This window comes from Perca fluviatilis, chromosome 15 (genome assembly GCF_010015445.1).
Source record: "Perca fluviatilis chromosome 15, GENO_Pfluv_1.0, whole genome shotgun sequence".
Lineage (NCBI taxonomy): Eukaryota > Metazoa > Chordata > Actinopteri > Perciformes > Percidae > Perca > Perca fluviatilis.
The window spans coordinates 7,752,396-7,777,344 of record NC_053126.1 but is presented as its reverse complement, the minus strand read 5'-3'; the positions used below and the strand labels follow the sequence as shown (position 1 = coordinate 7,777,344).

At 40.3% G+C, this 24,949-nt stretch overlaps 1 protein-coding gene across 4 annotated transcripts in view; it reads left to right on the top strand.

Moving 5' to 3' along the window:
- LOC120574112 (voltage-dependent T-type calcium channel subunit alpha-1H-like) overlaps positions 1–24,949 on the top strand; it is a 129,304-nt gene that overhangs the window by 91,538 nt on the left and 12,817 nt on the right. For 3 of the 4 annotated variants that reach the window (XM_039824204.1, XM_039824208.1, XM_039824206.1), the window contains exons 13-32: positions 2,263–2,414; positions 4,139–4,324; positions 4,417–4,534; positions 6,216–6,371; positions 7,318–7,405; positions 7,532–7,815; positions 9,105–9,464; positions 11,510–11,613; positions 11,850–11,973; positions 12,461–12,529; positions 12,657–12,841; positions 13,048–13,174; positions 13,681–13,806; positions 14,347–14,436; positions 15,475–15,688; positions 18,647–18,798; positions 19,583–19,692; positions 21,090–21,223; positions 21,527–21,597; positions 23,189–23,267. In XM_039824204.1, coding sequence (XP_039680138.1) covers positions 2,263–2,414; positions 4,139–4,324; positions 4,417–4,534; positions 6,216–6,371; positions 7,318–7,405; positions 7,532–7,815; positions 9,105–9,464; positions 11,510–11,613; positions 11,850–11,973; positions 12,461–12,529; positions 12,657–12,841; positions 13,048–13,174; positions 13,681–13,806; positions 14,347–14,436; positions 15,475–15,688; positions 18,647–18,798; positions 19,583–19,692; positions 21,090–21,223; positions 21,527–21,597; positions 23,189–23,267 — 2,929 coding nt within the window. The remainder of the gene's footprint in view (positions 1–2,262; positions 2,415–4,138; positions 4,325–4,416; positions 4,535–6,215; positions 6,372–7,317; positions 7,406–7,531; positions 7,816–9,104; positions 9,465–11,509; positions 11,614–11,849; positions 11,974–12,460; positions 12,530–12,656; positions 12,842–13,047; positions 13,175–13,680; positions 13,807–14,346; positions 14,437–15,474; positions 15,689–18,646; positions 18,799–19,582; positions 19,693–21,089; positions 21,224–21,526; positions 21,598–23,188; positions 23,268–24,949) is intronic. The other variant, XM_039824205.1, reaches the window with a different exon arrangement.

Below are 24,949 nucleotides of genomic sequence, written 5' to 3'. Positions count from 1 at the left end.
TATATATTAGTATTTAGTATTGTATATTTAGTATTGGAAGTTTTTCATTATGCTACCTGAAGGAATCATTATACATATCATATTAAAGGTATACTGTGCAGTGCTTTCCTCAAAAACAATGTATAGAATAATACAAAAGTAATCCCTCTCAGTCAACACTAATGACCAACTGGAAGTGTCTGGTGGTGTCAGTAACTGCAGAGCCCCCGACCTCTGTTGCATTTTCTCTCTTCTTTTTTATTTTGGTGAGTGCGGGACGTTTGCGGGCGTCAGTAAATAGCCTTTGGGGCCCACGTGGGTGTGTAACCCCCAGCCAGTCTCATTTCCAACCGCTGCTTTGCGCCTCACATTACTCACTACATATTCTACCTTTAAATAATAAATATGGATAATCTTATTCTTATCTTCATTTTATTTTAGAATATAGTAATTGAATGATCAGAATTTTCACATAATTGACTTGTATGTTTGTGAAAGGGAAATCGTCATTTAACTCCTTGACTCCAGCTTATTTATATAAGCTGGAATCAACGTATTCATATGCATAATGTGTTTTATAATTTCCATAATAACAATAGACACAAAGCCAACACTGGATGTTTCTGCAGGGCACTGATAGCGCAGAATAACCCAGGCTGAAGGTTAACCCCTATCTGCCGTATTAGCAGGACTTCTGGGGTTTTATATATTCATCTTGTAACTGTGTTTATTAGTCCAGAATATGGTATGCCTGATTTTATACACCCTGGGTCGGGACTCAAAATGGGCTTGTTGTTCCCTGCATAAAAAGAATCACAATTAGTTTTAATGAGCCTGCCGTGCGTGACATGAAAATAAAATATATGGATCACAAGCTAGGGGCTTCAGAAACTGTGAGGTATGGTTTAGAGTGATTTAATTGTCTGGGGATCATAATTAGTAATTGTTTGTCAATGTCAGGACTGCACAAAGCTTGTCAGCATTAAATCCTAAAACAAGCTCAGGAATGTTAAAGTGTTTATCACACGAGATCATCACAATGGTAACTTATTGTAACTTTAGTTTTGGATTTCTGTTCAACCAAACTGAATTTGTTACCATTTAAAGGTCCAATGTGTGGGAATTTCTTCCATCTAGCGTTGAGATCATATATCGCAATCAACTCTTTCGCGCCACGCAGTTGAAAATACGTATTCCAGCTACGGTAGCCTTCACGCTTCAAAAAGCCGGTCTCTTGCTCTTTTCAATATCCTTTTTTCTTTTTCTGGACGAAGAAGAAGAAGACTCCTGTTCCTGAAATTTGGATTTTGAATACGTGTGGTCCTCCATGTTTCCTTCTTCAAACTTGCCGGGGCCAAGAAGCTACAATACCCATTAGCTGCATTAGCAGCACCTGTGAGTTTATCATGTGACAGCGAAAAACGCGAAAGGTGGAGCAGTATGTCTTGTACGTCCCTTACCGGCTAACGTATTTCAAGATGGCGCATGAATATGGAGCGTCTATCCCAGTTCGTGTGAATGCAAATATAAAAATTTCAAGCCAAAAGGAATACTTGGAATTGATGGTGGTGGTAAATATTCATGAAAAAGGACAAGTTGGTGAACGGGCAACACCGATTTTGAGAATGAACACCTGAACTCGTTACACACTGGACCTTTAAGGCTTCGATTTATTTGGCCAGGTGAGAAACACACTATAGGAACTTAGGTGTGCCACGGTGAAATGTCTAAAATAAAAATACTCAGTATAGGAAGGAAGGATGTTTAAATGTGAAAGAAATACAGCCCAAGTCACAACTTTTAATCCAAACAGGCTCATTCAGGACACTGATGCAGCTCGAGTAAAACGTTTCCATAAAGAAAAGTTGAGCGTGTGGCCCCATGATGCGTTTACCAGAGCACAACATTGCTGTTTTCCATAAAAGACGTGACTACATGGTTTATGAGAGGGCCTCAGTTATATCTTGCTGGATCACTGACCGTACTGTGAGGTAAGTGGAGTACGGCAGTGATGGATTGGTGCTGTTGGTCCCATTGGATTGATTGGGTTTGACTGCAGCACTGAACTTGATTTATAATGTCTCAGCTCAGGGCACTAAGACCAAACGGGTTTTACAGCCCAGGGATAGTAGAGTGAAGATATGACCTAACTCTTTCTTGCTTGCTTTCTCGTTCTTTCTTTTTTTTTCTTTTTCTTTCTTGCTTTCTTTCTTTCCCCCATCTCTCTTGTCCCCATCCCACTTTTCTTTTCTCTTGCTTTGTCTCCCTCTTCTCTCCCTGCAGCCGGAGGAATTGACTGACGTGTTAGAGATCAGTAACATCGTTTTCACCAGCATGTTCGTTCTGGAGATGGGCTTCATGCTGCTGGCTTTTGGCTTGTTAGGATACATCAGGAACCCATACAACATATTCGACAGCATCATTGTGATCATCAGGTAATAATTTATCTTAATCAGAATAATTTATAATACATGCCATCATCAAAATTCAATGCGAAACCAAAATGCAAAGACACTAAAACCAATCAGTGTAGATTTCACAAACTAGACAACTGAGCTCAGATTTAGAGCCACCCCCTATTCTCCAGCTTGTCAGTCATTGGGTTTCAAGTGTCAGGTTTACTGCCGCGGCATCCATCTTTACAATAGCTACGATTGACACACTCGTGATGGATCACACAGGAGCAGCTTTGTTTACTGCTACAGCGGATTCTTGATCCTGTCTGTGTCTAACATTTAGTTTGATAGAGTTCATTTTGGATCAGGGGACCTTTTGATATATGTTGTTAGCAGGGTTGGGAGGGTTACTTTAATGCATTCTGATACGATTACTAATTACCTGTTAAAAAATGTAGTCAGTAACCTAATCCAAGTATCACAATATTAAAGTAACTTGTTTACTTTCCGTTACTTTTGGATTACCTCAATACCAAATATGCAAATATAGACAAGAGAAAAGAAAACTTAATAAGATGACTCTTATTTAATCTTAATCCACACCAGTGTATTCTGTAAAACAACACAACAATGTTACCTTAGAAAGGTAAATGGGTAAACCAAGATTCTTAGCATCAAAAACGTGTCCTCTTATCAGTATATTTTGAAAGAAAAAAATACTTTGCATTAGGCCTGCATGATTCTGGAAAAAATATGAATCACGATTTTTTAGCTTAGAATTGATATCACGATTCTCTGCCACGATTTTTTTCTCACAAACTGTAATGTTTTATGTTTTTTTTTTTTTTGGCAACTATAGCACATTGCGCATCACCACAAGCCTGTAAACATAGAGGCTTCAATGAATAAAGAAAATAAAGTACATACTGGCCATTTAAGTACAGTAGGCTACCAAAACTATTGACATATAACACATTGAACTAAATATGGCCCTGATACAGGCTCTATCTGAACTCTTTGAACATGTCTTAACATAATTAAAACATGTCAATGTCAAATGCTTTCAATAAATTAATTGAAGAAAAAAAAAAAAAATCAAAGTCATTTAAAAATTTAATCGGGAACAGGGGTGAATCGAGATCACGATTTTATAACGATTTATCGTGCAGGCCTACTTTGCATTAAGCAAATTCAGACAGTGGCCTTTAGACCTACAACGACTCAAGACCAGAGTGGTGTTGTGTGAGACTTGTGACGTGTTGTGATGTGTGCGCATGGCAGTGAAGCTACTCTGTTGAGTTGCCTCTGAGCGAAGGGCTTTTATTGTGAAAGGTAAGAACGGAAGGGCTGAAGCTGTAATATGCTGCTGTAGCCTCTGTATTATTATTTTATCAACTTCATAAGTATAGGCACAACTTGTAATCCTCGACTACAGTAGTATGTTGTTCTTCATTTTGAAATGTATTTTTAAAAAAATCTGCTAATAATGTATTGGTAATGTGATTACGTCTTTTCTTTCTGTTTCTTCAACGGAATACAGTAACCTTGTTTTTATTATATTTACGTTACATTTAGTCCGTTGGGTTGGGTTGCTTCCGCTAAAGAAGGGGAATTACCTTCATAATTAGGATATTGTAACATTGTAATTTTCCTAGATTTATGCTTACATACATGGTTCATTTAGACAGCAGTGACCAAATAGGATCTCCAACTTTAAAGTTTTCCATTTGTGTTTTAATACAAATTTGGTTTGTGGTTCTCAGTGTGTGGGAGATAATTGGTCAAGCAGACGGTGGGCTGTCAGTCCTGCGAACATTTCGTCTGCTGCGGGTTCTGAAGTTGGTTCGCTTCCTTCCTGCCCTGAGGAGACAACTGGTAGTGCTGATGAAGACCATGGACAACGTCGCCACGTTCTGCATGTTGCTGATGCTTTTCATCTTCACTTTTAGGTAGGCACACATGCAACACACGCACACAATCCCATCTTCCGAATCTGTTATACACACAAAATGATCATCGCATTTTTTTAAATCTTCTACAGTATTCTGGGTATGCATCTGTTTGGCTGTAAATTCAGTCTTGAGACGGAGAACGGAGACACCATCCCCGACCGAAAGAACTTTGACTCTCTGCTCTGGGCTATTGTCACTGTATTCCAGGTTAGTTTTCAATTTACACTTGGCTTCTGTTCTTTAATGTTATAGCTGGCTCTAATCCACAGATTGACTCTTGCTTGCTCAGTTTTTTTTCTAAGTCCTATTTGATTTGCCAAAACTGCACTGATACTAAGTGTAAGATTTACTCAGCTATTCGCATCTATTATTATTACAAATTGCTTGATTCACTTCTGGTCTGCAGTTCAACTACTTTATGTCTTCATAATTATTACTATTACACATAAAATGGGCCATTACAGCTAAATTAGGCTGCCAGTCATGTAGGCATCGTCTGTATCATCATCGTTTTTTGTTTTTTTTTAAGATTATTTTTTGGGGGTTTTCTGACTTTAATCGATAGGACAACTAGGTGAGAAAGGGGAGAGAGAGGGGGAAGACATGCAGGAAATCGTCACAGGTCGGACTCGAAGCCTGGACCTCTGCGTCGAGGCATAAGCCTCTCCTCTCAGTATATGTGCGCCTGCTCTACCCACTGAGCCGACCCGGCCACGTCGCCTGTAAAATGTCTCTGCAACTAGACAGATATGTAACTGGTTTCCCTTCAGAAAGAGAGCTCAGATGTGTTCCTTACTGGCTCAGAGTGAACCCACTGATGTAAGTGGAAATGTATGACAGTAGATAAAAATGTCAGCTGTAGCACCACATCCTTCGTACAGTGTAGTTGTAAGAGATAAACTGGGCAGTGTTTTTGTGTTTGTATATATTTTTATCCCAACACAGGTCATGTGTACTCCTTGGCCATCCCAAATCAAAATGTCATACTAAGCCTAGAGTGTTTTTTGTGTGTGTGTGTGTGTGTGTGTGTGTGTGCCTGCCAAATTCAACTGCCAAGATCTGCTCATTAGTCAAATGCTGTGAAATGAAAAAATTCTGCTTATGCACACCCTCTTTCACTCTCATTTCTTGCTCTCCCTGTGTGGAGATATTGTTCAATTGCTCCAGATAGATGTTGTCCTCTTTTCTATACTGGATGCGTCAGCAGAAAGGTGGAACACAAAATGCAGTGGACTGTCTTACTTTGGTCTGTGTGTGTTTGTGTGTGTGTGTGTGTGTGGTTGTGTGTGTGTGTGTGTGTGTGTTGTGTGTGTGTGTGTGTGTGTGTGTGTGTGTGTGAGAGAGTACAATGCTGAAAAAGCATTTTATCCAACTGGCATATGAAGGCGTTCCCTATATACTTACTATAGTTTTCTTGGAAAGTAGCTACAGTACGCAAACACATACACAAACAAACACACACACACATACGTGCATATGTACATGCACACATTTGCACAGACAGTGCAGTGAATTGCTTTCCTGCCATAGCGTTTAAGGAGTGGGCAGAAACGGAGCGAGCTTTCATGCTGCATCATGAACAGCGCCCTAGTTTTAAATGCTTTCATCACTCACATTGATTTAAACACGGGCTCGAGCAAACACGCCCACGTACACTCTGTGGCAATCCCATGTGCATGACGTTGAAGCATTGTGGCATGATGGTAATAAAAGTAGCTCAGTACTGAATTTTATAAAGCATATAAAACCCACGAGGGCTGTATAGGCTAATATTGCTCTATATATGTCCCTTTCTATCGCTTTCTTTTCCATGTCCTTTGTTTGTGTTTACTGTTTTTCTCATATTTTTATTTGAAAATCTCTAAACCTGACTTCATTCGTTCTATAGATTCTTACCCAGGAGGACTGGAATGTGGTGTTATATAACGGCATGGCCTCCACCTCTCCATGGGCGGCTCTCTACTTTGTTGCTCTCATGACATTCGGCAACTATGTGCTCTTCAACTTACTTGTGGCCATCTTGGTTGAGGGCTTCCAGGCTGAGGTGAGAATAGTACAATATTTAATTCTGTGTCATTTAACCCTTGTGTTGTCCTCGGGTCAAATTTGACCCGTTTTTAAAGTTTTTTATATCAGTAATATGAGTTTCTTACAACCAAATTGCTCCCAAAATAACTTGGATGCATGGATGTATGTTGTATGGGTTCCATACAACGATCTCCACAGGTAAAATTAATCATTACTTCCATTGAATTTTGGTTGTTTAATTAAATTTTATAGCATTTGAAAAAAAAATGTTTAAATGGTTTAAACCAGTCTGTGAAATAAAGAGTATAAAATTATTATTAAAATGATTTAAAATGATTCAGTCAACATTCTCTGGTCTTAACTATTAGTCAAAACAATTGATATCTGCTTTTATCAAACAAAAAAATTGGTAAAAAGTCATTTAAATTAGGTTAATTGACCATGATTAAAATTACGTCCGAAAAGCGCCCAAAAAAGTAAATTTTTCAATTTTGTCCCCAGAAGGAAAACACGTTTCAAGGGTTAATTTAATGAAACACTTTTTTTTTTCAATGTGCAAACATAAAGTTCTGAATGCAAAGAACATCAAGAAGACTTCTTACAATTATGGCGCTAATGTCAGGGGAACAGAGTAAAGATGAATGTCTGATTCTTAACAAGCATCTCTCGTCCACAACTGTGTGACTGCTGTATGAGGGCCTTCTCTTTGCTGTTAATTAACTCCCGATGGAGCTATCTGAGGGCCGCAGGTCCGGACTCTCAATTACCACACTGTGGGTTAACCCTAACCCTAACACACTCGCTGATCGTTTCAGCTAATTTAGTCTTCCTCATCCAACGCTGTCATCATGTTGTGCCCCAGGGGCACAGTAAACATTCTGCTATGTGCTTATTTGCATGGATGTGTGTGCGTGTGTGTGTGTGTGTATGTGCGTGTGTGTGTGCGTGTGCGTGTGTTGTAGGGCGATGCTAATCGGTCGGAGTCAGATGATGAGAAGAAATCTGACAACTTTGAAGAGGACGAGAAGGTAGAACAGCTCAGAGACACTGGTAGGTTTAAGTGACGGAGAATGACGGAAAAGGCTCAAATTGGGCTATTTTTTCTTGTTTCATGACTGACTGATTACTAACTGATGAATAAGTGATGGTGATTATAAGGACTTTATTTCTCCACAGAGCTAAAAATGTACTCTCTGATGATGACAGCCAACGGCCATGTTGACCCTCGCGGCTCGATGGCTCCTCCGATAATCATGCGCACGGCAGCCACACCCATGCCCACTCCTAAAAGCTCTCTGGGACCTGAGTCGGTCCTTGGAGAGGAGCTCATGTTCAGAGAGGGGGTGCCTCAGTATGGCGAGGTTGGACTGGGGTTTTCCGAGGCAGGAAGTGGTCACGCAGAGTCTCGCCGTGGAAGCTCCACCTCCATGGACCCTTTAGCCTATGACCAGCATTCTCTGGTGAGTTATATCAAACACTCAGCATTCGGTCATTTATAAATGGAGGTGCCATAAGCAATACATATGTTAGGGGAATGTTAAAATAATTAGAGTATGATAAGTGCAACATCCCAAAATTAACTTGTATTCCCTAGAGGAGAGGATCAAGGCACATTACATATTAGATACCACGCTCCTGCATAGCCTGACTGAAAAAAAGGTTCAAAGAAATGGCAACAAGAACGATGCAAGTACAAAGCCTGGATATAACCCACTTACTTTGCAGAAGCCAAGGCAAGGAGCAGACAGGCATATGAGACAAAGATAATTCAATCAGACCCAATGGTCCTAAATGGAGGACCACAAAGGGCCTTAAGGACCAATTACTCAAGTCCCATGAGGTAACACTGGAGTTAAACACAAGCTCTTAATGTTTCAATCTACGGGTAACCCAGGATTCAATCACATCCACTACCATGGGGGACATCTTAATTACCTAAATTCGCCTCAGGGGACTGAAAAGGAGCACATCTCACATAGTCCTCTTTTTATACGAAGAATGTATTACATTTTATTCATTGATATTATATTATCTGACATAATTTTAAATCTTGACATTGCTGCACAGAGAAGGCGGACTGTGCAGGTACCACATATGCTGCCAATGGCTCCAAAGGTTGCAGGTTCACCAAACTGCATTTTTCATACCTCCAGTCTGTATAAATGCCCATAGCAGGGCACTCTAACACAGGTAGAGAGTTATTTATTCCGCAAGGATATCATGGACGCCTTAAATTAAATCTGGAAATATAGGGAGCCAATAATCACTCGTTGTTAGCTCATGGGGATAGAAAAATCCTAATAAACATATTCAATAACGCTTAGCACATGGGCATACAATTTGATCAAACTAAATGGTAAGAGACAAAATAAAGAAAAATGCAGCAATCCATCACAGAAATTCTTGCCTGTACCTTGTCTACTTTTAATTTCTCACTGGACGGCATGGAACCCCTTTGTCTCGGATTCTAAGAGACTGACAAAACATTTGACTGCAGAATAGACTGAGAATCTTCACACAAATTCAAACTGAAGCTGCACTTGAAATATCTTTACATAACTTTCTTTACTACATTTCAGTTTGTTAATGCTAAGTTTGGCGTGTATCTCCTTTTTTGTTGTGGTCTGCAAGCCGGTCATTTCCCCCTAATGGCCAGGTAGCACTTTTGAAACTACTGTAGCTCTTGCTCAGACAGACACACTTTCATAGCCACACACACTACGCTTACCCCTATTTCCTGTCTCTCCAGAGCCTCTCAAGTCCCGGCCGGCGCTCCCCTCTTCCTCCTCGCTCATGGGGAAGCCGTCGCTCCAGCTGGAACAGTCTGGGAAGAGCGCCGAGCCTCAAAAGGCGAGACACCAGCGGAGAGAGGGAGAGCCTGTTGTCTGGAGAGGGAGGAGAGGAGGAAGATGGTGGACAGGACAAGGGGGAGGCCGGGGGAAACACCAGACTACGGCCAGAATCCTTGGAGCTGCTGCCGGCGTCCACTCTTTGCCCTTCCATAATAGCGGAGTACAGCGACTGTAACGGGAGGACCGTGACCTATGACCCCAGTGTGCACTCCGAACCCAAGGATGACTCCTCGCCTGAAGATGACACGGATGATGACGTAAGTTATCATGAATCATGGCTTTCAAAATAACATTTCGATCTACAGCGAGGTCTTGGAGCAGATTTTAAAGGTCTCCAGCACGATATTGTCCTGGTGGATTGTTTTACAATCACACACACAGGCCTGAGCAATCATTTTTAAATTGTTATAGGCCTTCTGACAAGTTTGCTCAGCATTCGCATCTCTGTGGTTTTGCTCTCTTATGTAAATTGTTAATCTCTTAATCTGCCCTCTCCGATTCCGTTTACATATTTTATTTCTGTCTTTCCCCACTCAGTTCTTCTTTGTCTTCTTTGCCCTTTGTCTCTCTCTTACTTTGAGATGCTATAATGTGTGTTTTTGTGTTAACACTGCAAGCCCTGGAGGAATGCTAATTGTCATGCTGTAATTGATTTGCTTGGCCAGTAATTGTTTTCTCAGTGGGTATAAAATAACAGTGTCAGTGTGTTTGTACGTGTGTGTGTGTGTGTGTGTGTGTGTGTGTGTGTGTGTGTGTGTGTGTGTGTGTGTCTGTCGTTTTTTTTGTGTTTTTGTGTGTGTGTTGTCGGTGTGTGTGTGTTGTGTGTGTGTGTGTGTGTGTGTGTGTGTGTGTGTGTGTGTGTGTGTGTGTGTGTGTGTGTGTGTGAGAAGGGTGTACTGCCCAATGGTGTTGGATGACCTCTGTCGCGACATTGTTGATGGTTTTGTTGGCTCCAAATTGAGTTTATAAAGCCATGAAATCCACTGAAACAAAAGGCCTCTCTCTGGGCACACTGAAAATGGGATGCTAAAAACAGATCCTCCACCATGTGTGTTTGCATGTGTGTCAGTGTGTGCACGTGACGTGCCAGCTGACGTGTGTATGCATGTGGAGCTCTCCGTGTGTCTATGTCAGGGATTATGGATTTCAGCTCCAAGGATATCAGAGCAGCAGGTTCTTTTCATCCAGTTTAACATACACACACACACACACACACACACACACACACACACACACACACACAGACGGACACACCCAGATGCACACACGAGCAGCAGTCTGCCAAATAAGCTGAGAGGTTTGACTCTGGGCTGTTTTTAATTAGAATCCTAAAGTACAGAAGCTGTGCACTCAAGCTTTCCTCTATTTGTTTTATTAGAAAGTTTAATGAGTTTCTATTGTGCTTGTGGACTAGCTAAGTTGTGAGTTATGGTCCAGTTATCTACATATCTACTTATGCAAGAAAACACTTGTTTATTGTGCACCCATAAATTTAAACGTGGAAGGGCCAACATCAGCAACTCTGTGGAAACTCAAATTAACCTATGCAGTTTTGAATGCTTTTTTTATGGTGCAGTTGTTTATTGGGCAAGTAACTAATTCCTTTAGTGCAGCTATCGATGCTGTCAAACAAACTCTGTTCTTTAAGTTATGCAACATGCATTTAAATCATATTCAAGAACTTGTATTTTTCTTTTGTTTTGTTCATCATATCTATGGGATCAGTAGAGGTTCTTCTATAGGTAAACACACTTACCTCACAGCCAAGTGTTTTCACACTGTGTGCGTAATATCCTAGCAGTACTTCACCAAGTTTTTAGGGGTACATACAAAATACTATAATTTTTCTCATTTGGAACACTGTTGAGGCTGGAGGTGCATGAAAAGAGAATACTGGAAATTTGAATACTGAAATTAAATTATAACTTCTAATTCAGCTCAGGCAGCCATCCATCTGTGGAGAGGATTAAAGGTGCATTTCCCCTTTAGCAATGCTGCTACCACTCCCATAGCATCTCACCATTCTACATTATCGATATAAATGGGCATTAAGTACAATTGCCTGAAAACTGAAAACATTTTGTAAACAATTTTGAGTATTGTACATTTTTTTGAATCAGAATTCCCGTCCTGTGTTTGGCCATGACTGGTCAGCATGAATATGATGATAATGATTGTGGCTTTGGTATTGATGGTGTAATAGAAGTAATCATTTCACAATTGTCAATGTCATGAATTGCAAAGAAAGTGTTAATTGTTGCTATTGGTGATAATGTTGACTTCTGACCTCATACCTCTGCAGAGTTCTTTCTGGCACTGGCTGAAAAAAGAGCTCCGTAACATGAAGCCGCGCTGGTGCATAGAGCATGAAGACTGGACGTTGTATTTGTTCTCTCCAGAGAGCATGTGAGTCTCTCTCTCACACACACACACACACACACACACACACACACACACACACACACACACACACACACACACACACACACACACACACACACACACACACACAATGCAAATCATCAATCTGTATGCTTCTAGTTTCTCTTGTACTGCTTTCTCACTGCTAATTGTTTGGTCAATAGCTTTAACCGACCGTAGACTTTGTGTAGATGAATCTGTGCATGTGTCTGTGTGTTTAGATTACGTGGGTGGTGCCAAAGTGTGATCTCTCACAAATTGTTCGACCATGTAGTTCTGGTTTTCATCTTCCTCAACTGCATCACCATTGCTCTGGAAAGACCTGAGATACAGCTTCATAGCAAGGTAGGACATACACACACGCGCACACACACACACACACACACACACACACACACACACACACACACACACACACACACAATATACACATTTCCTGTAGCGTCTAAGTGCTTTTCAGTTATCCAACTGTGAGAGTTATGTACAGGTAAATATGATTCAGCAAACATATGTTCTGTCTATTTTGCAGAGATATGTATAGAAACTCTTCACTGATTTCTGCTGGTTACTGTACAACGTGCTGAAATGTGCAACATGATCCAATAGAAACTTCCTGTGCATTAACCTGACTGGAGGCTTTTGGGGCTGATTAACTACAGGAGACAAACAGTAGACACGCGCAACATCAAGGGCTAAAAACTACCCACAATACATTACTCTCTTAAAGAAACAGGCTTGATAAAAAACAGCTGTTGTGAAAACAAAATGTTGAGACGTCAACATTGTCTTTATTCTCGTTACGTCTTCATATTAATGTCGCTCTCTTCTTTAGGAGCGAGTGTTTCTGAGTGTGTCGAACTACGTTTTCACTGTGATTTTCCTGGCAGAGATGGCCATTAAGGTAAGATTTCTTTCCGTTATTTGTGGTATGTGCACTAAGTACACGTTTTAACATTTTGACAATTCTGCATCAATGACTTTCTAATTTAAATCTTAAAGAGATAATAATTCCAAAATGGTTTCTCCAGGTTGTAGCTCTTGGTTTCTGCTTTGGGAAGCAGACTTACCTCCAGTCCAGCTGGAACGTTCTGGATGGTTTTTTGGTGTTTGTGTCTCTGGTCGACATTCTGGTCTCTCTGGCCTACACTAGCGGAAACAGGATCCTGGGCATCCTCAGAGTCCTACGTCTCCTACGAACACTACGCCCACTGAGGTACCCAGTGTATTTGTGTGTGTGTGCGCTTGAGTGTGTATATGAAGGTGTTGGTATGTGTGGAAATGTCTGTATGTAAGCCCCATGCAAACAGGAAACATCCCACCCTATTTCATATCTCTATCACTTAGATTTATGTCTGTAGGTTCTGGACTATATGTGCTGGTACTAACGAACATCTTTATGTCCCTCTTCTTGTGTTCCAGGGTGATCAGCCGAGCCCCGGGATTGAAGCTGGTTGTGGAGACGCTCATCACCTCTCTCAGACCCATCGGGAACATTGTCCTTATCTGTTGCGCCTTCTTCATTGTCTTTGGCATCTTGGGCGTGCAGGTAGTATGCAGTCACACACACAAACTGGTGCTTGCCTCAAACAAGTCACAATTTCCCAAAGCTAGGGAGAGGTCCAATGCAGAGGCTGCACTTATGATACTGCTTTGTCATTTGCTTTTTCTAAGCTCGAGGAAAAAACCTTTTACCGCTTGTATCGTAAATGTCAGTCTCGTTGAGCAGCTGCAAATGTGAGTGTGGCTTGAGGGGGGGTAGTAAGTGTCTTTGAATATCCAATGGATAATTTTTTCCCTTAAGAGTGTGAGTTTTTGAAAGAATGACAATTAGATTAAGTGTGAAAAGGGACAACATGACCCCCCCAGGCCAGCTTTTAGCCAAGTCCTCTGATAAGAATTTGCTCTATAAAACGTCCTTTTATTGCTGGCATTAATAGTTGGATGTTTAAAAAGCTGTGAACTCCAGTGCAATTGAGATAATGTGGAAATGGCAGCCAAATAGCCCTGTAGACCTCTCTCTCTCTCTCTCTCTCTCTCTATCTCACTCGCTAGCTGTTCAAAGGGAAGTTCTACCACTGTGAAGGTCCGGACACGAAAAACATCACCAACAAGTCTGACTGTCTGCAGGCCAACTACCGCTGGATACGAAGGAAGTACAACTTTGACAACCTGGTTCAGGTACGGATTAATGGACTGAGGGTGAGAAAGGGAGAGGGATGGGGAAGGGAGGGAGGTTGGGAAGAAGAAAATGTTTAGTGTTCAGGCCAATGTAATCTACAAAAACCAATGAACTAACTAAAAACTACTAATAAAATATTGCATTTATTATTGCAAACTGCAGTGCAACAGGACACATAGTAGTGACTGTGGTAAATACATTAGTAGCTTAGGTTTTCCTTAGGGATCAGAGTACGGTGATACATTTTCAATTAAATTTGACGGAGTTGGGTTGTCTTACATTCTAGCACTTGCAGATGGAGGTTGAAATAACTCACTTTGAGAATGTAAATATTTTAATTGATTTATTTCACATAAACTCAGTCATCAAGACTGAATATGCATCTTCTGCTGACAGCCACTAATTATCATTGGGAGGAAAAATCACATGCTGACATTGCACAAGATGCAGTGTTCATACTGTAACAAGTGTGTGATGATATTAGAACCAGAAAAAAAAATCCCTGTGTTTTAACTTATTTCTCTGTGTTTCCTTTCCAGGCTCTGATGTCTTTGTTTGTGCTGTCCTGTAAGGATGGCTGGGTCAACATCATGTATGACGGGCTGGATGCAGTGGGAGTGGACCAACAGGTAAAGTGGGAGGAATGTACCGAAAAAAAAAAACTGGTATCAAACATGTTGATGCCTCGATTTCAGCTACATGACACCAGATCCGTTTCCAATCCTGTGTGTATAGAAACCCGTTTCACACCTCATCGAGGAACCACGCTGACACTCCTCTCTCCTCAGACATTATACAACACATTATATGTCACTTTACAAAATAATATAGGGAAGCATTTTAAAATATCTGTGATTCATGCTGCTTATATTATTGTAAGCCTACTCTCGGTGAAGTGCACACTGTGCAGTTGCATATAAAATATCATAAAATTAAATATCACCATCTGATCCAACATCATCAGTAGTAATAAAACTGCGCTGTAAATAGGCTTGATATAATTGAACTGTAATGCATGTTAGAGAACAGTGGCACTATAATCTCCATTGGAAGCTTTGACAGCAAGATGTGCAAATACCTGCCCTGAAGACAGCCTAAATACACTTGGAGTATGAAGTTAAAAAATCGTGGGATTAATTTGAAACATTAAGCAAATTTAAACGCCGGTGGTGTTGTTGTAACAGATTCTAAGCAAAAGCCAGGCTCAGGTGACTTTATAGCAGGCACTTCAAAGCATCATTTGATGAGGCTGTCCTCAGATCTAAGACCGCCTGTGGTGTAATGTGCTGAAATAGTGGAGTCATATTAATACTCATACTTGCAACAACATAAGAAATCGAGTGACTGGAAACCAAAGGATCAAAGCCTTTATTTGTGATATCATTAGGATAAATCTTGAAACTGCTACACTGACAGTGAAATTATCCTAGAATACTGGAAAGTTTACCCAAGGATTTTCAAATAATTTACATTGTTCTACTTGCTGTATGTGATAAGATACTGTGAGGCTTTGCTCTGGCTTTGTGGCATTTGGGAATTCTGTTGCTTGCCCGCTCAAAAGCACAAGAAGTAAAACTAGTTCTGTGTCTCTACTAAGTGATACACACAAACTATTGAAAAAAAAGAAGCTCAATCCTCTTTGCTCTGCTCTCCATTTCTCTTCTCAGCCTATAAGGAACCACAACCCCTGGATGCTGCTCTACTTCATCTCTTTCCTGCTCATCGTCAGCTTCTTCGTCCTCAACATGTTTGTCGGTGTCGTGGTGGAGAACTTCCACAAGTGCCGGCAGGACCAGGAAGAGGAGGAGGCCCGCTTACGGGAAGAGAAGAGGCTCAAAATGATTGAGAAAAAGCGCAGGAGTAAGGAGAATGGAGGGGCTGGTCGGTAGTCTATTTTTCTGAGCACTGCCTGCTTTCAGAGCCTGAAAAAAAAAAAAAGAAAGAGAATGACAGAGAGAGAAAACAGGGGAATTTATTCAGACTTGAATATAAAAAAATGAGGGAGAGTTTGAAAGACTGGCTAGCTCACGCAAACAGTGATTGATCACTGACAGAAGTTGTAGGCTATGCCAGTCTGATGCATGTAACTGCATGACTGCAGCCCTCCCCTAACACTGCATGCAAAACCGGGCCAATCTAACCGACCTCTCAACTGTACATTTATATTAATCTATCTAAACATTTGTATGCTCACTCTTCAAACAATCAAACTGCCACAACTGTAGTGTAATTACAATAGCAATACTTCAGGATTTACTAGTCCCTTATTTAATTTCTAAAATGCTTACATTAAATCCTCTAGCACCAAAACCTGCTTTAATACCATTCTTAATGCATAATGAGACTGATTAATACTTGTAATAAGTAGACATTTTTTTATAGACTGGTGAAGAAAACCTTTGCAGCGCCTTTTGCATGTGAAGCCGATCGAGGTTCCTCCATGTGTCTCAGGAAATTTTGCTAGCAAAATTTTGATCAGTGAAACCCCAACGCCCCTTCCTCCGGGTGCATGTACAACCCCGACCCTGCGGCGTCTCTCTCGACACGGGTAGAGGTAAAGCAGGACATTTCCGGTCAACCTGCTTTGACTGGCAGACTCAGAAACATAGCAGACGTTTTTGGCTGCTATACTTGCAAACACCTTGGGCAATAGAGCTGTTGGAAGATGTTAAGTTTGTTAGATACAGATGGTTGTTAGTTACAGCTTTTGGAAAATACAAGCAAATGTTCGCAGAAACATCAGAAACACACCACCTATTGCAAAGAAATGTGTTGAAATGCTCACACCACAAAGCAGTATGTTGTGAGGACTTGTTCTTTTATTGTGGTAATATGTTGAGCTGAAGAAAAGAGGAAAAGAAATTGGGTAGAAGCACATGTTTTTTATTGGCTGAAACATCAAAGAACACAACAATTTGGTTACAACACTAAATTATAACCAACACATCAATCACAGAATTACACTAGGAGGCAGTATATGGTGTGAGCAGAGCGCCGCTCTTTTCATCTTGTATTGTCTCACTGGTCTAAAACTGCTAAAGGTCCAGACAAATGTAATCTAATCAGCTGTCCCAGAGGAAAAACTCCTAACTCCAGTGTTTGGCCATGCGATTAGTGTACTCATCAATCAAAAGAAGAAGAAAAAAAAGATTTAAAAATAGAAGTTTTAGACTATTGAGATTTTCCTAAGGGCTTTCAAATGACTGTAGTGATGTCATTAAGGAGAAGAGTGGCTCCAGTGTAGTGTAGTGTATGTTCAACATCACAGTCATGTTCTACAAGCTTTCAAAAAGAGTTAGGAACTCCAACAGTGAAACAATATGGAGAGACTGATTTTAACACAATAAACAGATTGGTATTTATTCAAAGAGTACTTACTGATTGTGTTGTTGAACGTACCCTGCGCAGTCCCTCTCAACCATAGACATTACCCTGTACATCAAAGGAATGTAAGCATGCAGTAGGGAGTCTAGGGACAGGGTATGGTGTACTTGGGAGGGTGACATAAACATGCACGTACCACAAATACAATCATCAATCGTCATAAATGGACATGCGAGTTTACAGTCAGTTACATACTGTATCTTTCATAACGATTTTGGGTGCTAAGCTTAATAAACGTCACATATTGCTCAGTTTTGTCCACCTCTGAGCTTTCTTTAGGATTACAGTAACAACTAAAGTCTATTTATTATTCAAAGGCTGTAATGCAGCGGCCTTCTAAGAAGGAGCAACACGCCCATTAGAAAGTATAGTCTGTAGTTTGGGTTTTAATGGAGGCTTTTCATTTAGGTCAGAATACATAACGAGACCTCTCTGCCCTGACAAGAATATAATTATTCAAGAGGCAATTCATCTTGCAATAATGTTCTCTAAAGGAGCTCTCTGAATTTCGTCAGGGATAGAGTGCTGCAAGGATGATGTATTTTCGTAGGCCAACCCGAAAGTTAGCATCACCTTTTTACTGACATATTTTATGTCGTAGAACCGTAGATTAACAGTTTAAAATGAAAATCTCTTAAGCTTTTGTAAACCACGGACCTTATTTCAGGCATCTAGCCAAAAACCCATTCAAAAACTCATTGACTTTGAGACAAAGGAACAGGAAGTGCAAAAATGCTAACTTATTTCTGGGTTTTAGGACACATTTTTGCAGCACTCTATACTCCTGTTTCCTACTTCCTTTAGTTCAATACAGGGTAGGTCAGGGATTTGTTTACTAAAGACTGGTAGAAGGGAGAATCACTTAAATGCCTTGCAACAGGTGAGGAGAAGTTTTAATACTGTATGTAACCAAGAGAACGATTTACGTTTGAACATTTGAGCCATTCCAATCCTGGTTGCAAATTATGAAATTAATAATATAGCCTATCTGTGACTCTCATGTCCTCTCTTATTTCAACATACCATACAGGCAGTGGTGTGCACAGACTGTGTGAGGGCGAGGGCGATAATGGAAACCACAGTGAGAAGGGGAACAGTGAGGACACAGAAGGGAAGTACTTGAGATGCCAGTCGGACACCCAGGCTGCTCAAGGGCTCCTCTGATGTGGTGTGAGAGAGAAAAAAATTAATATTATTAAGGAAAGAGCTATCTTGGTTAAAAAAACAAAGTAGAAAAAAGGGAACTTTTGCAGCCTGAGCAAAAAGAGCAGTGGTGGTTCCCCTTCCTTGGCCCCTGCACCTTCCTGTGCACACTACTGGTCACATTGTAATATTTGAATTTCATAGCATGGTTAATCACAGTTTCACTCTTTCTGTCTGTCTGCTCTTTGATATGTGTCTCTCCTTGTGTCGTCTTTGCATATATTTGTTTGTATGTGTGTTTGTGTGCTCCAGAGGCCAAGCAGAGGCCTTACTATGCGGACTATTCTCCCATGCGTCTGTCCATCCACACACTGTGTACCAGCCACTACCTGGACCTGTTTATCACCTTCATCATCTGCATCAACGTCTTCACCATGAGCATCGAGCACTACAATCAGCCGCAGGTAATGTTTCGGCACATAGACACACAAATATTGTAAGTTACCTGGATGGATAGGTACCAACAAATTGAATTAAAATGAAATGAAATTGGTTTTCTGGCTAGAACGACAATACCCAGATGTCCCTGTGCATCCTTTCCCTTTAGTTAATTTTAACACAGCGAGAGGGCATTTTTACTTTGCCCACTGTAAAATAAATGTCAAGCTGTCCTCTTAATGATGACTGAAGTGTTGGCTAGCTTTAGCTAAGTAACAATGTGCTATAAAACTGCAGTGTTTGGGATTTTCTGTGCAGACGGCCAGTGCAAGTATATTGACAAGTGACTCTGATTCCAAAAATAAAAATGACCATACTTTGTTGATCAGATTAAACTGAGGTTCACCGCCAGCACTGATATTCATTTCTTAATAAAAGAAAAAGCCAGGGTGTTCATTTTCTTAAACAAAAGTTGTTGATGTATTTTTGGAGAGATGCCACAATCTTCCAGCACTGATACATTTTAGGGCTTCCGAGAAGCTGCTGTTCCTCTTCAGTCTCATTTACAATTTACTTTGTTCTGCAAATTAACTCGGAACTTGAATTTTAGTTGCCGTCAAGCAGCAATAAAACTTCCAAACATTTATTTGTATTATTTCCACTAAAAGTAAAAACTGCTTTCAGAACATGTTCAAATATACATTATAAAGAATTATTAAGTATTGGCACAGAAACTGAATAAGCATCTAGTCTGTGAGAGATGTTTTGAAGTAATTTCCTGCCTGTGTACATGTATGTTTTTGTGTTCAGTATTTAGAGGAGGTTCTGAAGTACTGTAACTACGTGTTTACCTGCATCTTCGTCGTCGAGGCCCTGCTCAAACTCGCAGCATTCGGCATCCAAAGGTTCTTCAAAGACAGGTAACACAGTGGGATGTGATTATGCACACCCAATGCTGTAAAATGAATATGTGGCATTATTTCCAAATTACAACATGTTTCAAGTTTTATTGTCATATGCACAGTAAGGAAACATGTTTCCCCTGTACAATGACATTCTTCCTTTGCTGTCCACAGAATGCCAAACGATGTAAAATCTACAATATATACTACACTTATACAAAATAAAACTATTTTAAAAGGCAGCATGTGAAAAATAAAGCAACAATAATAATAATAAACAAATGTAAATGTGCAAATGTAAATAGTGCAAGTTATGAATGTGCAAACTGGAGAAATGTAAACAGTCGAGTACAGTTATAAGGTAGACCATGAGAATAAACTCCTATCCGCTGTTTAGGAGTCTGATGGCAGTAGGAAAGAAAGAGTTCTTTAGTTTGGTGGTCCCACATTTAACACTTCTGTACCTCTGGGCCTGAGGGTAGAAATGTTAACCCTGCGGTGATAGATGCTCCGCAGAGAGGGCAGTGGAGTCCTGGTCCTGTGGTGTGAAATAATAACTCCTGCTCCATGTAGTACATTGATATTTTATACTTAGGTGGCCCCTTGTTCTTAGTATGAAGGGATTGGGTGGTGAGTGTATTCATCTGTCTGTGGAGACTTATCAGGCATAAACTCAGTGTTCCCCCGACCATAGAGATTAGTAGGTGGGGCTACCCATTAGAGCTGGGCAATATATCGTTAACATATCGATATAGTGATATGAGACTAGATATCGTCTTAGATTTTGGATGTCGTTATATCGTAATATGACATAAGTGTTGTCTTTTCCTGGTTTTAAAGGCTGCATTACAGTAAAGTGATGTCATTTTCTCAACTTACCAGACTGTTGTAACCGTTCAATTATTTTCCTTTACCCACTTAATTATTAGATCCACATTACTGATGATTATTTATCAAAAATCTCATTGTGTAAACATTTTGTGAAGGCACCAATAGTCAACACAACAATATCGTTGCGGTATCGATATCGAGGTATTTGGTCCAAAATATCGTGAGGTTTGATTTTCTCCATAGCACTACTACCCATTCAACTAAACTAACTAATCACCATCAACAGCAGCAGCATTATTTCTTCCCCTTATTATTTCTTCCTGTTCCAACATTTCAGCTACAGTAACTCACAGTAGCACTTATTGTGCAGAATAAAAAACATACATACATACTAGATCATCAACTAATACTATCCAGTAGTATAACAAATGATAGGGGAAACTTTGAGTTACCCAACAGGGAAGTCGGTCAGAGTGAGACACATGTTCTTTGTAATACTGAACTGGAGTAACAACAGGTTATGACTCTTTTTCTTTCTTCTACGAGCCTAAAATGTTGAAGGATGCTTATATGTGTGTGTTTAGGTGGAATCAGCTGGATATAGCTATAGTGGCGCTGTCCATCATGGGCATCACCCTGGAGGAGCTGAAGATGAACGCAGCACTGCCCATAAATCCTACCATCATCAGAATCATGAGAGTACTCAGAATAGCACGAGGTAGAAACACACACACACACACACACACACACACACACAAGTCATCCCTACAGACAGACACTCATCATAAACATTTTTGATGTTGTGAAGCCCTTTTATCAACACATGTTTTTATTGTATGTTCTTGTAAATTCAGCATTAAATGTAGTATGTCACAGATGCCTCCTGGCTTCTACAGATGAATGCAGTTCAAATCTGAGTGCCTTCCTGCTGTACTAGTATCGTGCCATGACATTTAAAATTCTGCAGCAAATGCTCCAGCAGCAACAACCAGCTGTTAAAGTATGCTGTGTCTCTCTGCAGTGCTAAAACTTCTGAAGATGGCCACAGGGATGCGATCTCTGCTGGATACGGTCATGCAAGCGCTGCCACAGGTAAACACTGACTCTGTGGGGGTTTCTAACACAAAAAAGTGCTTTGGTTGTTTTTTTTTTATGAGTATAGGGTAAATATGAAGGTGTCGTTTGGAATAGAGAGCTCTCTGAAAGATTTATGCTTGCCGATGAATATTTAACTAACTCAGTCATATCTGTCCACCTTAGAAAATGTCTATTCTGACCCTAACATGTGCATTCCCTCTCCTACCTCACTACAGCTGAACTGTGCACTCCATTAGGTTTTATTATTAAATATACATGATAATGAATGCCAAACACATCGCATGGATCACATAGCTTTTCTTTCCATGATACAAACTCGGAATGAAGTACCATTGAGCAGTGTCTGATTGGCTCCAATTTGTTAAGTCACTATAAAAGTAGATGGTTCAGCAGACTACATGAGGGGTTCAGAGAAACCAGTTTAATGAATGATTCAAAGAGATGGTCACTTCATACAGCATTTTTGCATGCATTAGACCTTGATCGTTGAGCTGTGCTGTCATTTTTGGAAAAAAAAACAACTTTTGGAGTCCAACTGTACAGCCAACTTCCTCCCTGATGTAACTCGGTGTGCTTTTTTCTGTCAACACACTCTTTTTTAAGGATGTCCCCAGATGTCGTGGGAGTATCTCAGGTCTTTCTCTTCTGCTGCTTGGCACAGTTCTTAGAGGCAAAGAGAGCTGCACCACAGATTATGATGTGTATGCAGTGACGGGCTCCATTGTTTGGCTATTTTCTTAATGTCAAGTGTGCAGATATGACCATCAGGGCACAGAGTGCACAAGAACAGATTTTTAAGCTAGTGGATAAAAGACAACAAGCTGGAAACTTTGTGAAACTATGATGCAGATATAGTCAAATGAAGTGCGTAAAGTTCTGATCAATGATGACTTGTTTTTTATAGCACTCCAAGTTCACCACCAGATTTCTTAGTGTATTGAATAGAAGGCTGCTGTCAATAACTCAGCTCAGAGATTTGATAGAAAAAGCTTTCCATGATTTCTTACTGGCAAAAACACAGAACACATGTCTGTATGTTAATTTTAAGATTTTTAGAGTATGTTTACGATGTTGTACTTGTACGGGCAGTTTATCAGTGTAGTCATCCTGTGTGGACAATATAACTGAATTCAGGTAGCATATAAATGCAGGTTTTCAGTAAAAAATAAATAAATAAAAGGAAAAGGGTTGGTAGCCCTGTTTTCTCCACCTTACTGTTGTGAAGCACAAAGGCTTTGAATGCACCTGCCAGCCAGCACATAATTGCCTCACAGCCCTCAGTGTGAGAAATGTACCATCACAAGTTTGAATAGGAGCAATGTCAATGAGTCGGTGAAATGTCAGTGTGCAATCTAACGTGTGCCAGCCTGGTATTTATAGTATATCTCAAACAGCAAGAAGTGGACTTTGGTCCAAGACATTATCTGCAACTGTTATTTCCATTCATAATGCATGGTTAGATTACAGTCAAATGGAATACAATGAAATAAATCCTAACGTCTTATATTATTTGCAGCTTTGAACAAGCAGTATTACACTAGCGTTTGGTGTGTAGAGGGGGATCTAACATGCATATTGCTTCCAGGTGGGAAATCTCGGTCTCCTCTTCATGCTGCTCTTCTTCATCTACGCTGCGCTGGGAGTGGAGCTCTTTGGCAGACTGGGTCAGTCACACTACTGGCAAATAACACATACACACATACACCACAGTCTCCAAGCTTCAGCAGAAAAGATTTTTGAATCCACTCATTACTACCACAGTCACGACTTAGAGCAAATTTCCCCGCCTGAAGTGTCTCTGTTGAATCCTCCCTCTCTACCCCCATCTGTCTCTCCGTCTCTCTTTCTCTCCCCCACTCTCACATGAAAGACCCGTTCCTAACAAATGAAGTTCACATTTGCATGATCATGTTTATTTGCATATTGCTTCCTCAATAGGCCAGCTCCATCCAGTTCATTTTCTCTGAGAGCACAACAATGTGTAAGGGAAGTGGAATAGCAGAAAAGGCCTTTTGGGAGGACAAAATAAAAAACAACCACTTGGTAATGAGAGGTTGCTCTCTGTGAAATTGTATTTTGCTTCCGCTCGACACTGGCAAAACGAAAAGTATGTCTGTTTTTTGTAAAGTAAAAACCCCTCTCCATTTTTTGCTATGATTTTCACTTTTGTCAAGCTGCTGACAAAAGCTTTTGGATGTGCCGAATGCCTTTTCTGTCTGTGCCTCACTTTAAATCCTGTTTAAGGGCTTACAAAGCTGAGGGAGTGAATTATATTTTGGTACTGTACAGGATTGTACAGCAGTTTGGTGGAGAATATTCAAGCTTGGTCAGGATCGGGAAACTATTACTTTACATCGTACCTACAACACCATGTTGTGTTTTTGCCAACTCACCACATATTGAGCATTTCTTCTCTGGCTCCTCAGAGGATTCTGGGAATTCACACCGATGAATTCTTGAATTTTACAATAAAAAACATTGAAAACACAGTTCTTTTCTCCTTTAATGCAGTACGTCCGTCCTTCCGTCCGTCCTATTCTCGCAAATGCGATATCTCAGGAACACCTTAAGGGAATCTCTTCAAATTTTGCACAAATGTCCAAATAGAGTCAAGAATTAACTGATTAGAATTTGGTACATTTTTGTCCATAACTCAAGAGGTCCTATGCTAATTATGACACCATTTCTCGCGAATTTAGTATGATGAAGTGACGATATTTTATATCCAAAAGGTCAACGCTTAACTTCAATGTGACATCATAGTGCTCTCCAAAAACATCTTTTCTGGTATTTATTCAATGTCATCAATAAAAAGAAATTGGTGCGAATAATCTTGGGTGCCTTGAAACTGTGTGGATTGTATAGATCTTCTGTGCTGCCAGGTTGAAGATGTGTGTGAACCATTCACTTTTCGCCAAAAAAGACCCAGCTTAATACCCTTTAAAGTCTTCACTACATATATTTTATGAGTCTGGACAGACATGGGTATAAATTGCAACCTGACTGGTTGGCGGAGGCATACAACCGAAAGGTGGTCATTTTAGTTATATTTTCCAGCGTTTCTCAATAACACTTTTTTCATCAGAGGGCTGTGATTACATGTAAGCTGACAGTGAATACAAAGCAAGAAAATATAAAGTAGTAAAGCCCTCCACCCAAGGGTTAGTATGCATACACGCGTCAGTATTATGGTAACATTTTATCCTGCTTCTGCTCCACACAGTGTTGTGAATTAACTGGCCACCAATAACTGGCATAATTGGCTCATGAAATCTTTCTCCCCTCAGACAGGAGCAAAGACATTGTAAGATCTACAATTTCTTTGGGAGTCCTAAGACATGGGTGA